Below are 24,764 nucleotides of genomic sequence, written 5' to 3'. Positions count from 1 at the left end.
TAAATTGTCACTAGTGCATAGGGAGTGGATGAGAAAGTGGGATAACATAGATCTAGTGTGAATGGGTAATCGATGGTCGGTGTGGACTTGGTGGGTTGAAGGGCCTGTTTCCTTGCTGTATCTAAACTGAACTAAATTGAACCTGGGTCTCTGGCTCTGTGAGGCAGCAGCTGTGCCAGCTGTGCCACTCTAGGCATCAAATCTCATCCAGGCGCAGGTCTGAGATATCTCACCCAGTGGTAAGCCAATGATGCCAGCTGTTCGGCTGAGAAGAGATAGCATTCACCACCGTATCTGACGTTGCCTCATCCAGAAACCTAAACACAGGAGGGTGATTTCCCCCCTCACTGGGGGCTTGCACTCATCACGTGCTGACAACTCCTCATGGATTATGTTTCATTACATGACGTCCTGCCACAAACTATTCCCAAATCAGAAAATTCCTCCCTCTTCCTTCACCTGCCGAATCTCCTCTAGTTTAATGACTAATTGACAAAAAATGTTTAAAGAAACCAAACCAAAAAATGATGTTAACATTAAGATTTTTAATCTTGGGCATGGCTAGGTTTTCAGATAAGGTCATAAGTTATAGGAGCAGAATCAGGCCATTCGGCCCATCAAGTCTACTCTGCCAATCATGGCTGATTTATCTTTCGCTCTCAACCCCATTCTTCCACCTTCTCCCCATAACCCCTGACACCCGTACTAATCAAACACCTGTCAATCTCTGCCTTAATAATATCTATTGACTTGGCCTCCACAGCCTTAAATGCTATAAAGTACATTGCAGGTACTATCACAATGTTTAAGAAACATTTAGACAGGAACATGGATAGGACAGGTTTATAGGGATCTGAGCCAAAAGCAGGCAGGTGGGACTAGTGTAGATGGGGCATGTTGGCCAGTGTGGGCAAGTTGGGTTGAAGGGCTTGTTTCCACACAATAAGGCTCCATGACTCTGATTGTAAATGCTTAAATTCCACTCCAACACCTCCAAATCTCACGATTGAAAATGCAAAGTCCTTAACCTCTGAAAAATGGAGGAGTCAGCTGCTCTCTCCTTGTGTTTGAAGTTCCTGTACAAAGTTTGTGACTCCCAAAGAGGAGTGAAGCGAGGGGCAGTTCTAACCCTTGATCATGTTGTTCTCTCAGACGAAAGGAATCAAAGTGCTCAGACGGCCACTGGACAGAGGCTCTCCTCAATTCACTGACCATTTGGGAAAGGTACATTTCCTTAATTGGAACCTCTTGTCCAAAGACATTTTGTTTTGCAGGGTATTGTTTTCGCTTTCCCAGCAATGGAAGGATGTTGCCTCCTCCTCCTCCTCCTCCTCCTCCTCCTCCTCCTCCTCCTCCTCCTCCTCCTCCTCCTCCTCCTACTCCTCCTCCTCCTCCTTATCCTCCTGCCACCCTCTCCCCCACCCCTAGTTCACACCTCAGTACTTATAGCCCTGACACAGGCCGGCGTCTTCTGCACCGTGTTCTGGCGGCTCACCGGGTAACCTTGGAGCGACGCCATCTTGAAGGACGGGCCCGCCTCGTTGTAGCGGGCGGCAGAAGTGTAGGCGACCCGATCGCCTCCGTTGCGCATCTCCTCGGTGGTCTGTATGTAAAAGGGGGAGCGGCGGGGGGAGCAGTCGGGACACGAGGCCCTCGCCACTGCTTGTCTGGGCTCCACCGCCACAGGCAGCTGAGTGAGAAACCCGTCCACAAAGTGCGCGTTGCAGGTGTCGCAAGCCAAGTGTGGGTGAGGGGAGAAATCTGAGTCTTCCTCCTCATCGTCCGATTCACTCTTGCAACAATAATACTGGCGGAGAAAACACACACAAGAAAAGAAACAGGCTGAAGATAGGATTCAGAAACTGGAACCAAACAGCTCTCTGATTATCTCCCGACTAATTCTTTGCCTTGCATCCCAAATAAACTCATCCCAGACTTGCAACAATAATACTGGTGGAGAAAACAAAAAAAAGAAACAGGAAGGAGACAGGACTCAGAAACTGGAATCACGCAGCCCTCTGATCATCTCCCAGCTAATTCTTTGCCTTGCACCACAAGTAAAAATAGATAGAGCTCTGGGAGCTTGTCGAATCAAGGGATATGGGGAGCGGTTGGGCACAGGTTACTGATTGTGGATGATCAGCCATGATCACAATGAGTGGCGGTGCTGGCTCGAAGGGCCGAATGGCCTCCTCCTGCACCTATTTCCTATGTTTCTATGTCCAAACTCATCCCAGACTCTGCAGCACATGGCAGTCAGCTTTCTTCGGCAAGGTGTCACCCTTTCACACAGAGGGTGGTGAGTGTATGGAACGAGCTGCCGGAGGAGGTAATTGAGGTATGTAGTATTGCAACGTTTAAGAAACGTATGGATGGGTACATGGATAGGAAAGATTTAGAGGGATATGGGCCAAACGCAGGCAGGAGGGACTAGTGCAGATGGGACCTGTTGGCCGGTGTGGGCAAGTGGGGCTGAAGGGCCTGTTTCCACGCTGTATGATTCTATGACTCTAACCTTCGCATTTGCTGAGTCACATTGATTGTCAGGTCGGCTATCCCTTCATTTGGAGTATTGCGTGCAGTTCTGCCATCCTCATATAGGAAAGACGTGGAGGCATTGGAAGGGGTGCAGAGGAGGTTTACCAGTATGATGCCTGGATTGGGGGGTATTAGATACAGGGAGAGGTTGGACAGACATGGATTATTTTCTCTGGAACACCAGAGGTTGCAGGCAGACCCAGTAAAAATATATCCAGTTATGGGAGGTGTAGATAGGGTAGACAGACAGACTCTTTTTCCCAGGATGGAAAAATCAAATACTAGAGGGCATAGCTTTAAGGCCAGAGGGGCAAAGTTTAAAGGAGATGTGAGGAGCAGGTTTTTTACACCAAGGGTGGTGAGTGCCTGCAACACGCTGCCATGAGTGGCGGTAGAGGCAGATATGATAGTGGCATTTAAGAGGGTTTGAGATAGGCACATGGATATGCAGTGAATGGAAGGATATGGATTACATGCACGCAGTAAGAAATGGTCTTGTCATCATGTTCACCACAGACACTGTGGGCCGAGTGTCCTGTTCCTGTGCTGTACTGTTCTATGTTCATTCTCATTCATCCTCTCGCTCCTCTCTTTTTCTCTCTGAGGTTCTGCAATTCTTCAAGTTTTCTGCTGTCCTCCAAGGATACTCCTGAAGCTTCACTGCTCACCACATGTGTGCATTGCCCTGCCCTGGAGTTTGCTGCCTATGTCTTGATCTCTTTGCTAAGAAGCTCCTTATAACTCTCTAGTGTCTATCTCTCCCAGCCCAACCTCTTGGTCACCTGCTGTGATATTAGTTTAGTTGAGTTTAGTTTAAAGATACAGCATGGAAACAAGCCTTTCAGCCCGCCGAGTCCATGTCGACCAGCAAACCCCGTAAACGAGCACTGCCCTACACACTAGGGACAATTTATAACCTGTACCAAAGCCAATTAACCTAAAAACCTGCACATCTTTGGAGTCTGGGGTGAAAGCGCAGCACCTGGGGATACCCACGCAGTCACGGGGAGAACGTACAAACCCCATACAGACAGCACCCGTAGTCAGGATCGAACCCAGGTCGACTCTACCGCTGTGCCACCGTGTTGCCCCCCATGCCATCGTGCCACCCCGAAGTCATCTCCCTAAGTCATTCCTTTGGACATTATAAATGGTGCTGTCTGGAATCAGAAGCTACAAAATACCTTCAGACCATTAGACATAGGAACAAAATTTGGCTCCATTCGGCTTATTGAGTCTGCTCCGCCACTCGATCATGGCAGACCTATTTTTCCCTCTCAACCCCATTCTCTTACCTTCTCCCCGTAACCTTTGACACCCTTAATAATCAAGAACATATCAATCTCCGCTTTAATAATACCCAATGTCTTGCTTCCACAGACGTCTGTGGTAATGAATTCCACAGATTCACCTTCTGGCAAAAGTAATTCTTTCTCATCCCCACTCTAAAGCTATGTCCTTTTATTCCCTTTTGTTGTTCCCTTTGGTTCTACACTGTCCCATTACTGGAAACATCCTTTCCACGTCTACTCTATCCAGGCCATTCATTATTCAGTAGGTTTCAATGTGATCCCTCTCATTCTTCTAAACTCCAGTGAGTACAGGCCTAGAGCCTTCACATGCTCCTCATATTTTAACCCAATCATCCCCACGATCATTCTTGTAAACCTCTTCTGGAACCCTCTTCAATGGCAGCACATGCTTCCTCGAATATGGGGCCCAAAGATGCTCATGATATTCCAATGTGGTCTCACCAGCATCTTATATCACCTCAAAATTACATCCATGCTTTTATTTTCTAGTCCCTTAAGAAGAATACTAACATTGCATTTGCATTTCTTACCACTGACTCAACCTGCAAATTAACTTTGGAGAGAAGGAATGGGTGACGTTTCAGGTCGAGACCCTACTTCAGACTTCAGACTTCTCGAGCCGAAACGTCCTTTCACCGTCCGGCGCGGCCTGAAATAGGCCGTTGACCTTCCACCGCCCAGCGGGGGCTTCAATATCGGGAGCCCCGACCGCCTCAACGTGGCAACTCCAACAGCCCGACCGCGGGACAAGACGGCAGGGAAGAGAAAAAGACATTTTGGCCTTGCATCACAGTGAGGAAGGACTGGAGGAGACTCACTGTGATGGATGTTTCTTTTTGTTTGGTGTTAGTTGTGATTGTATGTGTTATTGCATTTTTATTGATTAATCTTATTGGTCTTATTGTTCAACTGCGGGTAATTTTTCATTTTTCATTTTACTACACATTTATGTGTATGTAACAAATAAACGACTATTGACTATTGACTATTGACATTCCTTCTCTCCAGAGATGCTGCCTGACCAGCTGAGTTACTCCAGCATTTTGATTTAAACCAGCATCTGCAGTTATTTTACCTACTGCAAATTAACTTTTATGGAAATCTGCCTAGCAATCCCAAATCCATTTGCACCTCCGATTTCTAAATCCTCTCCCCATTTAAAAAGTAGTCTCTGCTTTTATTCCTTCAATTAGGACCCAGATATCTAAAATCCAGCAAACCTAGGACTTCCTAGGTCCAATGCTGTTACCTATAGAGACTGCAAATCCAGTGCAGGTCTCCTGGGCTACTCCAAGCAATGTTCGACATAGAGGTGACAACTGAGACCAAAGCCAATGTCCTGACGGCAGTAAATGTGTCAGAGGTCCTACAGTTGTCTCCCACACTCATAATGACTGCAGGTCCCTGCGGCACGCCAAACCGCAGCAGTTCTTGCGCCTCTGCATTGCATGTTGTGGGTTTGCTCCTTTGAGTTTCTACACCCAGTCTAGGTGACCACTAGCCTTGCCTTGTAGGAGTGTTGTGAGGCTGATGCCAATGTCCTCTGGTCTAGACATTAAACCGATGTCCAGCTCCCATCCTGAATGGATACAATGAAGGAGCTCTCTGCGGTATTTTGAAGAAAAGATAGGAAGCCTAAACAGAAACAATCCCTTAGCCATTATCATTACATTCCATGTGACCTGCCTTGTTGGTGTTTGTGGGAGATACCTGGATGCAGAATGGCTGCCTAATTATCTTCTGCGTTAAAACACTGACTGCTCTCCATCGCTGTGATGCATTTTGACACATCTTGAGGCTCTGAAATGTGCTACATATACAAAATTACAGCAAGAATTGGATAACTCATGCAGTCAATATTTTCTCTTTTTCCCCATATTTCTGTAAGGCATAGTTGGTTGCTATTTGGCTCATGGAATCTTATGCTGGCCACAGATCAATCTCAGTAATTTCTCCACTGATAATTTTCCCTGTGACCTATCCTCCCTACATGAGGGGAATATCGAGGGTCAATGCACAGAGTATTTTATCCAGGATTGGAGCATCAAGAAACAGTGGACATAGTTTTAAGGTGAGAGGGGTAAGATTTAACAGGAACCTGAGGGGCAACTTTTTCACTCAGAGCATGGAATATTCGTTCCAGCTCGAATATGGAACGAGCTGCCAGAGAAAGTCGTTGAGACAGGTACTATAACTACATTGAAACGACGTTTGGCTGTACAGGTCCACCACTGATTTTCTGGCACTCTTGATTCCAGAGCCTTTGTGGATTATCCGTTTTGCTGGACCAACAGAGGTCACGGCCTCTGAGAGGGGTCCGAAGGTACCGGAACAGTCCGCCTCGGCCGCTGAGGGGCTGAGGTACCGGCCCACCAAAGTTGGCCTTGGAAGTCGGCTATGGGAACACATCTGCAGGCTCTGACCGGGCTGGAGTTCCAGAGCCCTGGGCGCAAGGGGCAAATTCAGCCTGCTGATCGACCACGGAAGTCCCGATGAGATAGAACCATCTGGCTTGGGCACCACATTTTCGGAGGTACTTCCACGGGGGATTTCCGGGCGGTCTCGGAATTTTGTCCGGATTAAAGGAAGTGCCGGATCACGTTGCCAGAAAATTAGTGGTGGACCTCTACATGGATGGGAAAGGTTTCGAGGGATATGGGCCAACTGTGGGTAAATGAGGCTAACTTAGAAGTGGGGGATCTTGGTCGACATGGATGTGTTGGACCCGAGGGCTCATTTCCATGCTGTATAGCTCTATGACTTGAACTCCCCTCCAGATTCTGTCACTTACCTACACACTCAGGGCAATTTACAGCGGCCAATTATTCCAACAGCTGGCACGTCTTTAGGATGTGGGAATAAATCAGCTACCTAGGGGGAAGGTGAAAACTCCACAACAGACAGCACTGGAAGGCAGAATAGAAGTAGGGTCACTGGAGCTGTGACCAGCTAGCAGATCCACCAGCTGCTGTACCATCGTCCCATTCCACTCCAAACACAAACATCGTTCTTTCCAGCAACCAGGAAGGATTGTGTTATAAAGCAGAAACCCATAATTCAGAAACTGTAGGTGTAGCAAGTCATATGCATTGCTTATTCTGCAAACCCATCCCTCTATTAGTGACACATGCTAACTCACCTGGAGTCTACAGTAACAGAGCACACCTATGATACAAAGCAGTATCACTGTTGCTAGTATTCCACCAGTGATAACAACAGTTCCAGCTGTCATCCGACCAGTTCTCCATCAAACCCTGGAAAAGCAAAGAGAGGAGATGATAATTGGTAATGCAATAAGGTGCTGGTTTATACCAAAGAGAGACAGAAATTACTCCAGCACCTTGTATCTATCTCTCAATCTAGATCTGTTTCGATGTAAGGCTTCCATCTCAAATGGTGAGGTGTTGTGTAGTGCCAGGCCTTAGATGAGGTAGCAACAAGACATGGATGGGAAGGTCAGCATTTATTACCTATCCTTAAATGCCCTTGAGAAGGTGGTGACAAGCTAAAGGGGTCCAGCCCTTTTGTGCCTGACCAAGTATGGCCCACAAAATGGCTGAAGGGATTTGACAGCCGGCTCATCCATTCCCTCGACCTTTGCCGACTGTCCAGCATTTTGAATATTTCTCAATGCCTTTGACCTTCAGAGACGCTGAAACACTGTTGAAAACCAGTAAATTAAAATGACTAAAAAGGTGATCAAATATAAAATAATTAAGTTGTTAAAAAATACCTGTAAACAATGAAAAACATTAAAGCAAGCCCAAATAAATAGAAAAGTGTAAATGACCTTGTAATTACCTTTCTCCTTTGCCTCTATTCCTCTCCAATGAAATAAACGGGCTTGATGTTTTTGAGTTTGAGTTTAGTTTATTGTCACGTGTACTGAGGCACAGTAAAAAGCTTTTGTTGCGTGCTAACCAGTCAGCGGAAAGATAATGCATGATTACAATCGAGCCATCCACAGTGTACTGATACATGATAAAGGGAAGAACGTGATTAACGTTTAGTGCAGGATAAAGTGCAGTAAGGACCAATCAAAGATATTTCGAGGGTCAGATCCCTCAGTACAGCTGTTGGGAAATTCAGGAGGTTTGTACTTCAACACACTTTCGTTTGCGTAACGTGGAGTGTGAATTTGGTGTGCAGCCAGAATACTGCCTGGGATTTACTGGGGTGTAAGTGCTCGCAGGTTGTAGGATTATGCGAAGGTTGGCGTGAGTACAGAGGGAGGGAGACCTTGTCCTGGTGGCTACAGTGTGGAAAGGTGGGAGAGAGAAACCAGGAGTCTTGCTCTTTGAGTTAAGGACAGGCGAATAGGGGCCATGGACCTTGTTCCTAGAGATGGGGCAGGTGTAGGTGTAGTGCTTGGCATTGCCCTGAGATTTGGGGTAGCAGTGATGCACGTATCCTGAACCTTCGAGGAATCGTGGATCCTGGGGCTTCTGGGAAAAGTTTGCTGGGAGAGTACAGGGAGTTCAGTATATTCGGGCCTAGGGATGGGGTGCAGTGTGGGGAATGGGGATGGATGGGTGCTAAGAGAATGAAGGGTAAGTAAGGGTCTTATCTATTGGGTATCCTAGTCCTAGAGATGGGATGACTAGGGTGTTCTGGGGATGGCCAACATTGGTCACTCCTGAGGTAATATGATCCAAGCTCTCTCGCAATGCTCCGAGAAGAACAATATATGAGGAATTAAGTCTTCCAGTGCATCCTCAGGGATGCAAGGGCAGCTTGCGTCCACTGGTGGTCAATCTAATCCCTGGACCCTGAGGGAGGCACGACCAGGTGGATGGGCAGAAGAAACATAGAAACCATAGAAAATAGGTGCAGGAGTAGGTCATTCAACCCTTCGAGCCGGCACCGCCATTGAATATGATCAAGGCTGATCATCCAGAATCATACCCTGTTCCTGCTTTCCCCCCATATCTCTTGATTCCGTTAGCCCTAAGAGCTATATCTAACTCTCTCTTGAATACATCCAGTGAATTGACCTCCACTGCCTTCTGAGGCAGAGAATTCCAAAGATTTACAACTCTCTGGCTGCTGCATTGTAGGAAAAATTAAACACGTGGGGGTGGGGGGGGGGGGGGGTCACTGTTTTCAAATCCGGGGTCACACACATAAGATAAAAATGAGGTTTGTGAGTTGTTGCAACTCTCTTCCTCAAAGGATGGTGGAAATAGAGACTGAGCATTTCTAGGGCCGAGGGAGAAACCTCTTGATAAATGAGGGGGTGAAAGATTTCGGAGATGTGGAAGTTCCAATCACATCAGCCACGATCCTATTGAAATGTGTAGTAGTTTCAGGGGTTGAATGGCCTTCTGCTCCCGATTAATTTTTAAAAAAGATTAATGCAAAATAATATTTTAATCCTGGAAAAGAAAATTGAGTTTCTACTACATAACTGTTTTCATGACTGAATGGCAGGGCATTAACAAGCAACTGGTAGGAAACGTGGTTCATGCTGACTTGTGAGCCAGACAATCATTTGAGCAGGGAAGACCAGTCTTTCCGTCAAGCCTCCATCAAGCCAGTGTTTGATGGTTGGAGGTAAATGTTTAAACACTGGAAGTACAGCTGACTCTTGCACAAATTCATTCCTTTGCTGCCGTTGACTCACAGCGCGAGACCACTTGTGGGGACGTGTGAAAGGTGGAGAGGAAGATGACCAGCAGAGATTTGACCCTTCTACTGCCCACTTCTGATCACCGAGTGGAGACCACGATGAAGGGTTCCATTTGGAAAATGGAATCCAAAATAGGTGGGGAAAAAAAAGCAGTGTCGCTGTTTCCGGCACTGCCATGAATTGCTCTGGTTCCTCATTAGGCTTCCTCGCGCACTGAGCTTCCAAGGTCCAAGTGGAATTGAAGCTGTGTGCCATTTGCTGCAAAGCTCTGCTCTGGATTGTGACTGACTTGTTAGAATACTAACAAGCTTTAGAGTCAGGCAGCGGTAGACCTAACCCATGCCTTCAGCGGCAATGCATCAACGAGTTAATCAGCATAGTAACAAGCCATCTGGTCCACCAAGCCCATGCCAGCCTTTAAGTACGCATCCATACTAATCCCATTTACCAGCATGTGGCATGGGTCCTTATGTGCCTTGACAATTGAAGTGACAAATGTTGTGGGAGTCTCTGCCTCCATAAATCGCCTAAGTTGGTCAGACTCCAAACACCCTCTGTGTGAAAATTTTTCCTTCACTGATCTCTTCCAAACCTCTTATCTAAAACTATGGCCTCTGGCTTTGGACACCTCTTCTGTGAAGTTGTTATAATACTTTTTATCCACTGTTTTTGTTACAAATATTTCTAGATTTTCCATGTAATAGTGTAAAGGAGTTATCATCGGTATCGCTCAACCAATGACATTGAAACTAATTAGTCTAGTTTAGGTTAGAGATACAGCATGAAAATCGGCCCTTCAGCCCACCGAGTCCATGCCGACCACTAGTTCTATGTTATCCCACTTGCACATCCATCTCCTACACATTAAGGGCAATTTACAGAGGTCAATTAACCTACAACCGCCATCTTTTAGGTCAAAAGGTCATACAGCAAACATTGAAAGAAGCCCTTTGGCCCAACTTTCCCATGTGAACCAACATGCCCCATCTATATTAATCCCACCTGGCTGTGTTTGGCTCAAATCCCTCTAAACCTATCCTATCCATGCACCTGTCTAAATGGTTCTTAAATATGATAGTACCTGGCTCAACTACCTCCTCCAGATTGAAACATTTATTCCTTTTTCCCAGTGAGCTGATGCATACACTGCTGGTCACCACTTTACAGGAAAGATGCAAATGAACCGGGGAGGGGGTAGCAGACACTGACAAGCACTTTGCCGGGATTGGAGCATTGCAGTAATAAGGAGAGATTGGATGAACTGGGGATGTGAGGAATAGAGGAAAGCTGAGGGCAGACAATGGAAATAGAAAATAGAACATAGAAAAGTACAGCACGGGAACAGGCCCTTTGGTCCACAATGTACCAAGCTAAATTAATCTAATCTGCCCGCACATGATCCATACCCTGCCCAGCAAAGGTCTAACAATGATGAGGAGTTGAGGTAGTGATTGTGAGAGAATCTATTTGCCTGAGGACAGGGATCTGCTGAGGACGGGACCTGCCAGGTGGAGGGAGAAACATCTTCACATTCAATCAGCACTCACATGAGAACTTGAAGATCTGTAACCTGCAGGGCTAGGGGCCCAGTGCAAAAAGGAGATTCGTGCCAGGTAGTTGCTTCTGGACCAGCACAGACAATGATGGGCTGAATGGCTTCCTTCAGTGTTGTAGCAAATGTTATATTTCTATGATTTTACATTGCAGTAATTTTGGAATAGAAAATGCTGATTCTCAAAGTTTGTAATGTGGCAGGTGAGTTTCTGGATGCTGATGTGCTTTTATATAGATTATTTAAAAGGACTTTGTGTCCTTTTTAGATAAAAGGACACAATGTACTGGAGTAACTCAGCGGGCAGGTCAGGCAACAACTCTGGAGACATGGATAGGTGAAGTTTTGGGTCAGGACCCTTCTTCACCACTGACAGGCTGAAGAAGGGTCCTTAACCGAAACGTCACCTTTCCGTTCTCCAGTGACGCTGCCTGACCTATTGAGTTACTCCAGCACTTTGTGTCTTTTTTTGTAAACCAGGATCTGCAGTTTCTTGTATCTCCTTTTGTAGACTATGTTGCTTGCAGTACCGGGGAAGATCTGACGGTGGCAGTATGGGCATCAGTTGGGAGTCAGGCTACACCTATGCCTTGGTTGTATGACAGCATTCTCCCAATGTCATCAGCAGCCGGAAACTGGGAACGATCTCTCTTGATTAAAAATACAAGGTCATCAGAAATTTAACATTTTGGGTTGCAAAATAGAAATTCAAGATGCAAACAAAACTAGTTCAGTTCTGCAGCAATGCAACATCAACTGAAATTATATATCAACAATACAGGAATAATAGTGCACTCAAAAGACCTGCTTTCATTCTGAAGAAGGGTCTCAGTCCGAAATGTCACCTATCCATGTTCTTCAGAGATGTTACCTGACTTACTGAACAGTTCCTTGTTCCTGCTTTTACTGGACTTTGGGCATCAATTGACACTGATAAAAGATTCTGATTTAAATAACTTCTCATCGTCTTTCGCTTAAATTCCTTTTAAAGTTATTAATGGATTCCATCCTCCAACTTCTTTTCTGGTTTGTTGTCCCCAAAACTCTCAGAGCAAACATATTTCACCTTTTCTCTGGATTTTTGGTCAATGATCTTAAATCTCTGGTGATTAAATCTCTCACCAGAGGATAGACTTTACCCTCTCTGTCAAAACCCTCATTATCTTGACAGCCTCTACAAGGTCATCTCACACCATCCTGTTTGATGACAACAGACTTATCCTCCACCCACTCCTCCTCCCTTGTTCCTAGGAAACCTCTTACACACTTGTTCTGTGGCAATTAAATATCCCCTCAAGCGACCGCCCAGAGTTCACAATATTTCAGCTAGTTATTTATAAAATCCCAGCACCATCTTTCACGGGCTCAGTGGCACAGTGGTAGAGTTTCTGCCTTACAGCGGCAGAGGCCTGGGTTTGATCCTGACTACGGGTGCTGTCTGTATGGGGTTTGCAACCTGAGTTTAGTTTATTGTCACGTGTTCAGTGAAAAGTTTTTGTTGCGTGAAAAGCTTTTGTTCCAGTCAGCGGAAAGGGAGATTACATCATTACAATCGAGCCGTCCACAGTGTACAGATACACATAAAAGGGAATAATGTGAATATCGTTTGGTGCTTTCTCTCTTTGACTGCGTGGGATTCCACTGGCTGCTGTGGTTTCCTCGGATTTGTAGGTTAATTCGCCTCTGTAAATGGCTAAGGGAATCAAGGGATATGGGGAAAAAGCTGGAACGGCATACTGATTTTCGATGATCAGCCATGATCATATTGAATGGCGGTGCTGGCTCAAAGGGCCGAATGGCACCTGCTTTCTATGTTTTCTATGTAATATCTTGCATCAAATCAGCCTGTAAACTGGCCGACACGTGTGAGCTGTGACTCAGTGATAATCCTTTGCTACCTTCAACGAATAGTTTTCAGCCTTCTGGTCCTTCGCTCGCTTCCTGTGGAGTAATGGATGTTCTCCTAGTTGACATGGAAGGTTTCATGCCTCACTGGTCACCTCCACTACGACAGCTTGTCCCAAAGGTGTCTGTTTTTCTGCTGTCTTTCGCAGTGTGAAACATCACAGTCTAATTTACCTCTGCCTGGATCTTACACGATACTAATTCATTGGAATAAATTTCAAGCTGTGTTTTCTCATCCCTCTCTGATCCTTCGTTCAGACTTTCTACCCTCATTGAACATTGTCATTTTTCTGAAAGATAAAAGTCTTTTGAATTCTCTCTCTGTCTCGGTGAATCACCGGCAGATTTACCTATGCTTGGAACCTGCACGATTCTAACGCTCTCTTATACTTTTAGTTTACTTTAGTTTAGTTTAAATGCATAGAGGTTCCGAAGATTCACTTTAGTTTAGTTTAGAGCTACAGTGTGGAAACAGGCCCTTTGGCCCACCGAGTACGTGCCAACCAGCAATCCTCCCGCACTAACACTATCCTACACACTAGGGACAATTTACAATTTTTACCAAAGCCAATTAAGCTACAAATCTGTATGGCTTTGGAGTGCAAGAGGAAACTGGATCACCCGGGGAAAGCCCAAGTGGTCATAGGGAGAATGTACAAACTCCGTACAGACATCACCCGTAGTCAGGACCAAACCCAGGTCTCTGCCTCTGTCAGGCAGAAACTCTACTGCTGCGCCACCGTGCCGCCCTCTATGCTCTCGGTTTGCATCCCGCTGCAAACACTTAAATTGTAAGTGTGCCATGTCATACATTCTTTCCATGAAAACTCTGTATTTCACATTCTCCAGAAAACTGTTGCTTTATGGGCAGCGTAGTGCCGTAGCTGTACTGCTGCTGCTGCCTCACAGCGCTAGAGACCCTGGTTCGATCCTGACCTCGGGTGCTGTCTGTGTGGCCCTGCGACTACATGGGTGTCCTCCGGATGCTCTGGGTTCCTCGCACATCCTAAAGGCATGTGGGTTTGTAGGTTAATTGACCCACTGTAAATTGTCCCTAGTGGATAAATAGTGTAAGCAGGTGATCAATGGTCGGCGTGGACCTGGTAGGCCGAAGGGTCTGTTTCCATGCTCTATCTCTAAAGTAAGCAACTGTCATGGCAGTCCCATACACCACCTCTTGCATTTCTTAATGTTCTTAGATTCGCAATCTCCTCTGTCCTCAAACCAAGGTGTCATCCACTGACAAAGGCACCCTCTCAAAGTGCAATTCTCTCTGCTGTTTTCCTCAGTGAAACTTCACTCATCTAAAAATCCTTGTCCATCTATGGTTTAATTACCATTTCTGCCTGTGGGGAGGATCTGACATTCTACTGCGCAGTATATAAGAGATGTTGTCATCTACTACACAGTTTCTGTCTCATCTCCTCTGCTGGCTTTCTCGATGCCATCGATATTCATTATGCTGCACTCCTCCAAAGTTGTAAGTGTGCCATGTCATACACTCTTTTTGCTCTGTCGAAATACAAATACTTTGCACAGGATCTCAAGCTGCTGATCCCAGTTTCCACTCCCCCCCCCCCCCCCCCAATAAATGCAAGGACTTTTAAAATGTAAACTCAGGCCATGCTCATCACAATCCTCTGTTCAACTTGGTCTTCCTCTTAACTCTTTCCTGACCTTGGTGTCCTACTTCCTCAATTTGTCAAGAGAAGGCAGGGTAGCAGCAAACAAGATAAACGATCCGTCAACTGGTTTGTTCAGTCTTACGTTGCAAAGTGGTCTTTAATTTAAAATGACTTCCAAGGTAACCCACAGAGACCCATACATGACATATCCTTAGTATTTGAAGTTCAGTCAAATCGTATTAATAAATAGAGTGAGAGAGCGTTAGAGCACGTAACAGGCCCATCGAGTTTGCACTGACTGCCAGCTCCCACTTACACAAATCCTACACTAATCCGATGTTATTCCTACCGCATTCCCACCAACTGCCCTCAATTTCCCCCACACACCTACAAACTTGAGGCAGTTTACAGTGGCCAACTCATCTATTAACCCACACATCTTTGACATGTGGGGTTAAAGTGGAGGACCCGGAGGAAACCCACACAGTTACAGGTAGAACATGCTGACTCCATATAGAGGACACCTGAGGTCAGGTTCGGACCCGGGTCACTGGCTCCTTGCCACTGTTGTCTATGATCGAGATGGAAAGTGTAGAAAGCTCTATGGCAGCTCTAGATTCATTAGTTTAGAGATACAGTGTGGAACCAGGCCTGTCGACCACCGTCAATGCCGACAATCAATCACCCGTACACTAGTTCTATGTTAACCCACTTTCTCACCCTCCACACTCAGCGCAATTTACAGGAGCCAATCAGCCAACAAACTTGAACGACTTTGAAATGTGGGAGGAAACCGGAGCACCCGGAGGAAGCCCACGTGGTCACAGAGAGAACGTGCAAACTGCACAGACAGGTCAGGATCGACGCAACCGCCTTTCCGCGGCCCGTCCTCAGCACGGCCACCTATCCATGCCTTGCCATGCACAACAAATTGTGCTCTGATGTCTCAACCTGAAATATCAGCCATGCCTTTGCCACCACAGATGCTGCTCGATCCACTGAGCACCTCCAGCAGTTTGTTTTTCTTTTGCTCCAGATTCCAGCATCTGCACTCTCTTGTGACTTGTGCCACCAAAATGTACGTTGAATTGCCTATGTTGCAGCAGCAATCAGCTGGCTGTGAAGTACATTGGACCTCCTGGAGTCATGGAAGGTGCTATACAAATACAAGTCTTTCTGCTTCTTATTCACATCCTGCCTTTAATAATGCCTGTAAGGCAGACACTACTGTGTATTGAGGCTTACATGAATATTTTACTGCGATTTATGTGTTACAGTTCATTGATCCTCTCAACTTGAGAAGCAGTGACTCATGCAAGTGTAACTAATTGTTTATTTTTGAAAGATCACTTCAGATTGTCTAGTAATATTGTTCACCCTGTATTTAACACACAGACACTGCAGTTAAAAACAAGGTGCTTATTTTAAAATCAAACAAACTGCTGGAAGAAGTCAGTGGGCAAGTTCTCCCTATGGAGGGAGATGGACAGATGGCATTTCGGTTCTCGTCACTCCTTTAGGCTGATAAAGGGTCCCGATCCAAAATATTGTCCTTCCATTTGCCTCCACAGATGCTGCCTGGCCTGCTGAGTTCCTCCAGCAGTTTTTTTTTGCTCACGTTTCCAGCCTCTGCAGCCCTTTGTGTCTCTATTTTAAAATCAATCTCCATTGTTTCAAAGGCTTTCATTTCATTAAGAATTCATATGAGCACATCCCAGTGTACATGGAACAGTACCAGTTTACTTCTGTTCTCACTTCCATTCCCTAACCAAGGTACCTGAGAAGATCTTGGTCCTCTCAGCTCAACGATGTGCATGGAAAGACAGACACTAATGTGTATTATACACCAACTCAGTGTAATGCACTCAAAGGCATCTAGTCCACCGCGTACCACCTGTCCCTTAACCACATGGCCTGTCTGCGGTGAATACATAACATCAACTGGCAAGGCAAAAATTTCATCTGCACAGATTCCATCTCAAACAACCAACCCCCATAGCCACCCACCCCTCCCCAGCATTTCAATATTGTGGGAAGAGTCAAAGATTAGGGGGCCACAGCGCCACAGCAGTAGAGTTGCTGCCTTAGTTCTAGATACCCAGGTTCAATCCTGACTACTCGTTCTGTCTGTATGGAGTCTGTATGTTCTCCCTGTGACTGCGTGGGTTTTCTCCGGGTGCTCTGGTTTCCTCCCACACTCCAAAGACGTACAGGTTTGTAGGTTAATTGGCTTTGGTAAAAATAGTAAATTGTCCCTCGTGTGTAGGATCGTGTTCGTGTACGCGGTGATTGCTGGTTGGTGCGGACTCGGTGCGCTGAAGGATCTGTTTCCGCGCTGTTTCTTTAAAGTCTTAAAGTGAAGGTGGATCAGGAGATTTGCTGATGATAGAATACAAAAGCTGCTACCTCATGGAGAGCTCACTGAGGGCAAACAATCATGTCGTGGACAGAAAAAGGATTCAATGACTGTTAGAATATCCCTGAGGAGTTTCAACATTGACACACACAAATGAGGATTGAATTGTCAGGTATGGCACACCAACATAAAAAGCAGTGCCGCTCATATGAGGAAGCGAGAGAGGGGCAAGCAAAGAAGAAAAGAGCCACTGATGCTACAGAATCCCTGCACCCGTGACACCCATGTGCAAATGAACCTCCAAACCCAGATTGGTCTAATCCGCCACCTATGTTGTATCGCTATAAACTACATGTTTAGTTTAGAGATACAGCATGGAAACAGGCCCTTTGGCCCACCGAGTCCTTGCTGATCATCATTTACACATTCTTGTTCTACACTATCCCACTTTCTCGTAGCGCAGGGCAGTCGTCGTCCTGCTGCCCAAGAAGGGCGATCTCCGCCTTTTGAAGAACTGGCGCCCGGTCTCTCTCCTCAGCATGGATTATAAAATCTTTGCACGGGCATTGGCCAATCGCCTGGGTCCCGTGCTGTCCCACGTGATCCACCCTGACCAGTCCTACACAGTCCCGGACCGATCCATCCAGGACAATATCCATCTGGTCCGTTACCTGATCCATCTGTGCCAGAGGGGTGGTCAGTCAGTCGCCTTTCCCTCCCTCGACCAGGAGAAGGCGTTTGACCGGGTGGAGCACGACTACCTTCTCGGGACTCTGCATGCATTTGGATTTGGACCGCATTTCGTGGCCCGGGGCCAGCTTCCATACGCTGCTGCAGAGTGACTTGTTAAGGTCAAGGGCTCTTTGTTGGCCCTCATTCACTTTGGGAGGGGGGTACTTCAGGGATGTCCCACGTCCGGCCAGCTATATTCCATCTGTGTGGAGACATTCCTGTGCCTCCTTTGGAGGAGGCTGGCAGGCCTGGCTTTGCCGGGGCCGGGAGTGGCGGTGGTTCTCTCGGCCTACGCCGACGATGTGCTTCTAATGTTCACCGACCCCATTGACCTGCGGAGGATGCGTGAGTGCCAGCGGGTGTTCTCAGCCGCATCCTCCGCCAGGATCAACTGGGGGAAGTGTGCTGGGCTCTTGGTGGGTCAGTGGCAGGTGGGCCAGTAGCAGGTGGACTCCCTGCCGGAGGAGATAGCAGTTTTTGCGTGGAGCACCACGCACCTCCTCTATCTGGGGGTCTACCTGAGTCCCACTGAGGGGGCTTGGCCGGCGAACTGGCAGGCGCTGGAGGCGAAAGTCGTCGCCCGCCTAGGGCGCTGGTCACGCCTCCTTGGTGTGCTCCCTTACCGGGGCAGGGCTGTGGTTATAAACCAGCTGGTGGCCTCTCTGCTGTGGTACCGGCTGGCCACTCTGGTCCCGTCCTCTTTATTCATCACCATGTTACAGAGGAGGTTGGTGAACTTCTCCTGGGGTGAGAGGAACCACTGGGTCTCTGCTGGGGTTCTGAGTCTCCCGTTGGAGGAGGGCGGTCAGGCGTTGGTCTGCGTCCGCACTCAGGTGGCGGCTCTCCGTCTCAGGACCCTGCGGAGGTACGTGTACTCCGAGTGCCCTCCCAGATGGCACGCACTGGCGATGTATGTTTCCGCCAGGGGCGCTGCCTTCAGGCGGGCACACGGCTCCTAGTAGCGGGCATGAGTCGACGCGCTAGGCGGGAGGTGCCTGGCTTTTACCGCAATCTCCTGAAAACCAGGAATCTGGTCACCTTCAGTCAGCGCGTTGCTCCTCAGGGGGAGGGGGGGTTGTAACTGCGAAGGGGGCAGGTCCTCACCCTGTCACAGTGGGTGTCGAGGAGAGGCGTGTGCGTGGAGCGATCCCGACCGAGCTTACCCCTGCTCCGTTGGAATTGCTCATAGGACCGGGTCCCTTCCCGAGAGCCGGCCCCCACGCAACATGAGCTGCCTTTCCCAGATGCCCAGCGTGCCGCTCCGTGACGCGGAGAGGTGCGTATTGTACAGGCTGCTCCTGCACACTCTCCACTTCCTCGCCCTCACCTTCCATCCGCACACGCCCTGGCGGTCCGTGTTACCACTGGGCGGCGGGAGCGGTCCCCAGTGGAGGTCTCTCTATAAGGGGGTCCTCCCCCTTTACACCGGGACCAGGGGTGGAGAGTGTTGCATAAAGCCATGGCCTGCAACAGGTACTTGAGCCGGTTCACGGACTCGCCAGCCGCCTGTCACAATATACCGTGTTCCATTTGTACATACAGTGTGAGAGGTTGCAGCCCCTGTTTGATTATCTGAAGGGGGTGCTCCTCAGGTTTTAGCTCCATTTTAGTCCTAGGCTCCTGATGTTTGGGCACTCGGCACAGAGGGGGGAGGGTCAGGAGGGAGGAGGGGGTCTCCCTGTTGGTCTGCTCCTGGGCCTGGCCAAGATGGCCATTTGTGGGTCCAGGCAGCAGGTAGTCAATGGCTGCACAGGCTGCCTGCCCCTTTTCCGGGCTTACGTCTGTGCTCGTGTGTCCCTGGAGAGGGAACACGCGGTGTCCACAGGGACTCTGGAGGCCATCCGTGAAAGCTGGTCACCGCGGGAGGTCGAATGTATTATTGACAAAGTTGGTGGAATTTTAATTTGATGACTGTTTTGTTTGTAAACTGCCAATATAGGCAGCTTTTGATTTGATCACGTCACTACTTTGTATGTTTGTTTTTGTTTTGGAATAAAGTATTTGTATAATTTGAAAAAAAGCACAAGGGGCAATTTTACAGAGGGCCAATTAATCTACAGAGCAGCACATCTTTGGGATGTGGGAGGAAACCGGAGCACCTGGAGGAAACCCACGCGGTCACAGGGAGAACATACAAACTCTGTACAGACAGCACCCGTAGTCAGGATTGAACCCAGGTCCAAGGAGCTGACAGGCAGCAGCTCTACTGCTACATCACCGGGCTGTCCGGGGGGAGGTTGTAGAAGATTGCTTTTTAATTGGACTGGGCTTATAGTGCCTGTATATTGTCTTGGAAGGCAATGTATGAGGAATGATTAGTAAGTTTGCAGATGGCATGCACAGTGGTGGTGTCGTGGATAGTACGAAAGGCTGTCATTGTGAGAGGCCACTGGGCATCTGCTTCTCTCCAGATGACAACAAAAATCACTTGCTTTACATGACTAGTTTGTCAGGGAGGAATCAGAGGCATTTCATCGTGTGTCCCAAACTACACCAGCAGCACACGGCAAAGGAAGGCAAGAATTGCAGTGGAGGGATCAATGCTTGGCTGAGATAATCAGAGATGGACACAATTGGGGCTAATGCCTGCCCAGGAGTGAATGGGTTGATATTGCTTGCTTTGTCTGTGACACCAAAATCCCTACACCAGTATTTAACCATCATTAGTTCACAACCAAAGCAACGTAAAAACACTCACATTCGAACAGTGATATTGTGTCTTGGTTTCTTTTTACATCAGAGTCTTGAGTTGCCGATCTTGAATGTAGAAGAACTGCTTATTGCTCTTTCTCTTTCTCCCTCTCTTCCAGTCCCTGAAAGATAAAGGGTTTAGGATCAGTTGGAGGACATCCTTCAATGTGACCTGCGCGTAGAAGATGCGTGTCTTATGCACATCTGCGGCATGAGTGCAACGAGGTGGCGCAGCGGTAAAGTTGCTGCCTGACAGCGCTGGAGACCTGGGTTCAAACCTAACTGTGGGTGCTGTCAGTACAGAGTTTGTATCTTCTCCCCGTGACCATGTGGGTTTTCACCAGATGCTCCGATTTCCTCCCACACAGGTTTGTAGGTTAATTTGGCTTCTGTATATTGTAAATTGTCCCTAGTGTGGAAGGATATTCTTGTTATTGAGGGCGTGCAGCATAGGTTCACTAGGTTAATTCCTGGAATGGCAGGACTGTCGTATGTTGAAAGACTGGAGCGACTGGGCTTGTATACGCTGGAATTTAGAAGGATGAGAAGGGATCTTATTGAAACATATGATTATTAAGGGATTGGATACATTAGAGGCAGGAAACATGTTCCCAATGTTGGGGGAGTCCAGAACCAGAGGCCACAGCTTAAGAATAAGGGGTAGGCCATTTAGAACGGAGATGAGGAAAAACATTTTCAGTCAGAGAGTTGTAAATCTGTAGAATTCTCTGCCTCAGAAGGCAGTGGAGGCCAATTCTCTGGATGCTTTCAAGAGTGAGCTAGATAGAGCTCTTAAAGATAGTGGGGTCAGGGGGTACGGAGAGAATGCTGATTGAGAATGACCAGCCATGATCACATTGAATGGTGGTGCTGGCTCAAAGGGCCGAATGGCCTACTCCTGCACCTATTGTCTATTGTCTATTGTGTAGGGTAGTATTAGTGTAAGGGGACTGCTGGTCGGCACGGACTCAGTGGGCCGAAGGGCCTGTTTCCTTAAACTAAACTAAAGTAAACTAAACCATCCAAAGGAAACATTTAGGCTTGAATTGCCTTCAGTATGCGATTTATTGTCAAACTGTGAGACAGCTAGATCATGGAAATACCTCGCTCAAAACAAAGGACCAGTTCCTGTTTGCAAAGATGCAAGTAGCCTTACTTGACATTTGGTCTTTAGAGACATGACAGCAATTATTTGTATTCGCTCAGCAAGATGAGGCAGAGCAGAACATTGACAGCAGCAGATATACCCACAGCAAGTGAAGTCTGGCTTGAGTAGATCGAGCACCCGTCCCAGTTAAACTAAGTCTTAGACCACAGGAGGTCACCATGAGGTGAAATTGTTCTGATAATTGCCCCTTCAGTGTTCTTGTGTTGTTAATTGTCATACTGTAGTTGGGTGGTGGGCTGACGTTAGAAGCAGCAGCTCATTGCGCCGGTGAAACAATGCTTTAGTTTTAGTTTATTGTCACCTGGGCCAAGGTACAGTGAAAAGCTTTTTTGTTGCATGCAATCCAGTCAGCGGATTACAATCAAGCAGTCCACTGTGTATAGATGTACAGGAAGGAACTGCAGTTGCTGGTTTACCCTGAAGATAGATACAAAATGCTGGCGTAACTCAGTGGGTCTCTGGTAATAAGGAATAGGTGACGTTTCAGGTCTGACGAAGGGTCTCGACCCAAAACGTCACCTATTCCTTTTCTCCAGAGATGCTGCCTGACCTGCTGAGTTACTCCAGTGTCTATCTACAGTGTATAATATACAATATGAGGATAAAGGGAATTACATTTAGTGCAAGGTAAAGTACAGTAAATTCCGATTATAGGTTACAGGGAGAATTGGTGGGGAACGGGATTGTTCTGTGATCGGGTGTGGATTTAATATGGGCCAATATGGCTGCCTTCTGTCATAAGGAAACATGGAACTAAACACGGAACAGCGAGAGAGCATGAATAAAGTCCAGGTGCAGCGTCGATGGATTTCAGATCTAAACTCCACTGGACAGCTGTCAACCTATGTTGGAACAGTGACACCTATGCTTGAACAGTGAAAACATTTCAGAGATAACAAATGCTTGAGTTTTCAATAAGTGCTAAACAAATGAAAAGTTGTTACTTTTCAGATATTGAATACTGCATGTTCAGACGTTTGCAGTAATTATTAAAGGCGACGTTATATGCTGAGTATTGAGAAATTAGCTGCTTTGGCACTTAGGCTGCCAACTCGGTTTGACGTGGAGTCCCTGGGGGTCTGTACACATGCCATTCAATGACCCCACCACTCAATCACATGACCTCGATCACACAACACGAATCACACGACCTCAATCACATGTCATTTTCTGCTATTTTCAAATATTACTGCATTTATCATAATTGTGCCTCAACAGCTCTGCATCCTGAAACAAACCCCTCCCCCCCAAAAAAACGTTTCTTTATTGGGAAGATAAATAATATGGTTTGTATAGGAAGAATAGGAAAACCTAAGATTAATTAAAAGTTATTTGTGCATTTATTTTGTACTCCAGTCATATACCACAGTGAAATATTAAATAAATGAAACAATTTCATTGAATGTCAAAAGTACACTTAACTTACATACAATTTTGTGGTGATTTTAGAGACCGAGTGAAATTTACCTTGAACCAGTGCTGTGATTCTCACACTGACAAGAGCCATGTTGCATTCCCTCAATATTCTTCTGGCACAGTCAGCATGGCTGTGCTCTTTTCACGAGATGCTCGAGATGTGGTGGATAATTGGGAGTTTACGAACCAATTTCTGAGTGTCCCATTCAATACAAGAAGTGGAAGGCTGCTTTGTTTGAAGTGGCACCTTTGTTTTGATTTATCAGCTATAATAGCATAATCAATATTATGTCTTTTTCTTTCTTTTTAATAGCGCTGATATTAAAACAAGCCTCCTTCTAACGTGACCACAATAACTCTAACTTATCACAATATCCACTCTGGTCTCCTTTGGTTACCGCAGTGTGGTTGATGCTAAGCAGTAACATTGTAACCTGACCTTAAATGCTTTCAGTCGAACTCTGCTCCCTGTCTTAGAGTATCCCTGTTCATTACATAGTTAAGAGGCAGTGGAGAATGCACACAAACTACAAACTACTGCACACGTCATCGGATCTTTGGGCCTTCCACTTGCTCCTTTATTCTGCAAAAGCTATTACCATCTCTGCTGAGTGCCAGCATGGATCCAATGGGCTGAATGGCCTCCTTCTGTGCAGTAGGCAGTAAGTAGGTCCAGATCAGGGTTGCCAACTTCCTCACTCCCAAATACGGGACAAGGTGACGTCGCTGCCCCGCGCCCCATGTGACCTCACCCAGCCAGTGGCCACGTGCTCCCGCTCCATCATTGGTGGCCGCCCTGGCCGGGAGGCGGGTTGCTACGCAACCTCCGGATTCCGGGTGCAGGGGGTTTGGAATTGTCCGGGCCGCGTTCGAATCAAGCCATCAGTGGACCGTGCATAGGCTGAGAGACGCAAAATGAGCCTGCGAAAGCAAACGCCCAGTGATTTTCTAAAACAAATCGTAGGGAGGCCAGTGGTGGTTAAACTGAACTCGGGTGTGGATTACCGAGGTGTTTTAGCTTGTTTGGATGGATATATGAACATAACACTGGAACAGACAGAAGCATATGTAAAAGGTCAGCTTAAGAACAAATATGGAGATGCATTTATTCGAGGCAACAACGTGTTGTACATCAGCACACAGAAGAGAAGATTTTAGATGATGTTGTAGACTGAAGATTGATTTTTGATTTGAACGGCATAATTATTTTAATGTAACAAAACTTTTCTTTAACTCTTTTGAAAATTTACTTTTCTGCACTATATAACTGGTGGTTTCTCAATAAAGAATGATTTAATCCATATCTTAGTTTGGTTTACCAGATAATGGCTGTGATGTATGTGTCAAACGTGATGTCTTATTCTGACTGGTACTGGCCTATTTTGGAAGTATTGTATACAATTAAAGGAACATGTATGTTTGGATAGAAGATAAAAAAACTGCTGAAAACATTGTGAATAAAGGACTTGATGAACATGTAAAAAAAAATTACCGTTTAAAAAAAACCTTCCAGCCTGGGCCTCGGGACCAAAACTGGCCGGAGCTAAAAGGTCAGAATCCTAGAGTGTCGGGGCCTACAGTGTCGGGGCCTACAGTGTCGGGGCCTACAGTGTCGGGGCCTACAGTGTCGGGGCCTACAGTGTCGGGGCCTACAGTGTCGGGGCATACAGTGTCGGGGCCTACCGTGTCGGGGCCTACAGTGTCGGGGCCTACAGTGTCGGGGCCTACAGTGTCGGGGCCTACAGCCCCCCCCCCAGCCTAATATGGCACAAGGGTGGTCCCATACGGGACAAAACAATTTAGCCCAAAATACAGGATGTTCTGGCTAATACAGCATGC

At 46.9% G+C, this 24,764-nt stretch overlaps 1 protein-coding gene and 1 pseudogene across 2 annotated transcripts in view; one reads left to right on the top strand and one right to left on the bottom strand.

The window, feature by feature from the left end:
• Positions 1-1,429: 1,429 nt before the first annotated feature.
• LOC144598112 (protein FAM163A-like) overlaps positions 1,430-24,764 on the bottom strand; it is a 146,974-nt gene continuing 123,639 nt past the window's right edge. For both annotated transcript variants that reach the window (XM_078408001.1, XM_078408000.1), the window contains exons 3-5: positions 20,349-20,463; positions 6,991-7,105; positions 1,430-1,807 (exon numbers count right to left, since the gene is read on the bottom strand). In XM_078408001.1, the coding sequence (XP_078264127.1) occupies positions 1,430-1,807; positions 6,991-7,083 (471 nt within the window). In that variant the 5' untranslated portion in view covers positions 7,084-7,105; positions 20,349-20,463. The remainder of the gene's footprint in view (positions 1,808-6,990; positions 7,106-20,348; positions 20,464-24,764) is intronic.
• On the top strand, positions 23,824-24,083 carry LOC144597976 (U6 snRNA-associated Sm-like protein LSm6 pseudogene; annotated as a pseudogene).

The sequence above is a fragment of the Rhinoraja longicauda genome, chromosome 11, assembly GCF_053455715.1.
Source record: "Rhinoraja longicauda isolate Sanriku21f chromosome 11, sRhiLon1.1, whole genome shotgun sequence".
In the NCBI taxonomy this organism is placed as follows: Eukaryota; Metazoa; Chordata; class Chondrichthyes; order Rajiformes; family Arhynchobatidae; genus Rhinoraja; species Rhinoraja longicauda.
The sequence above is the reverse complement of the archived record's forward strand: the minus strand, read 5'-3'. Positions and strand labels throughout refer to the sequence as shown.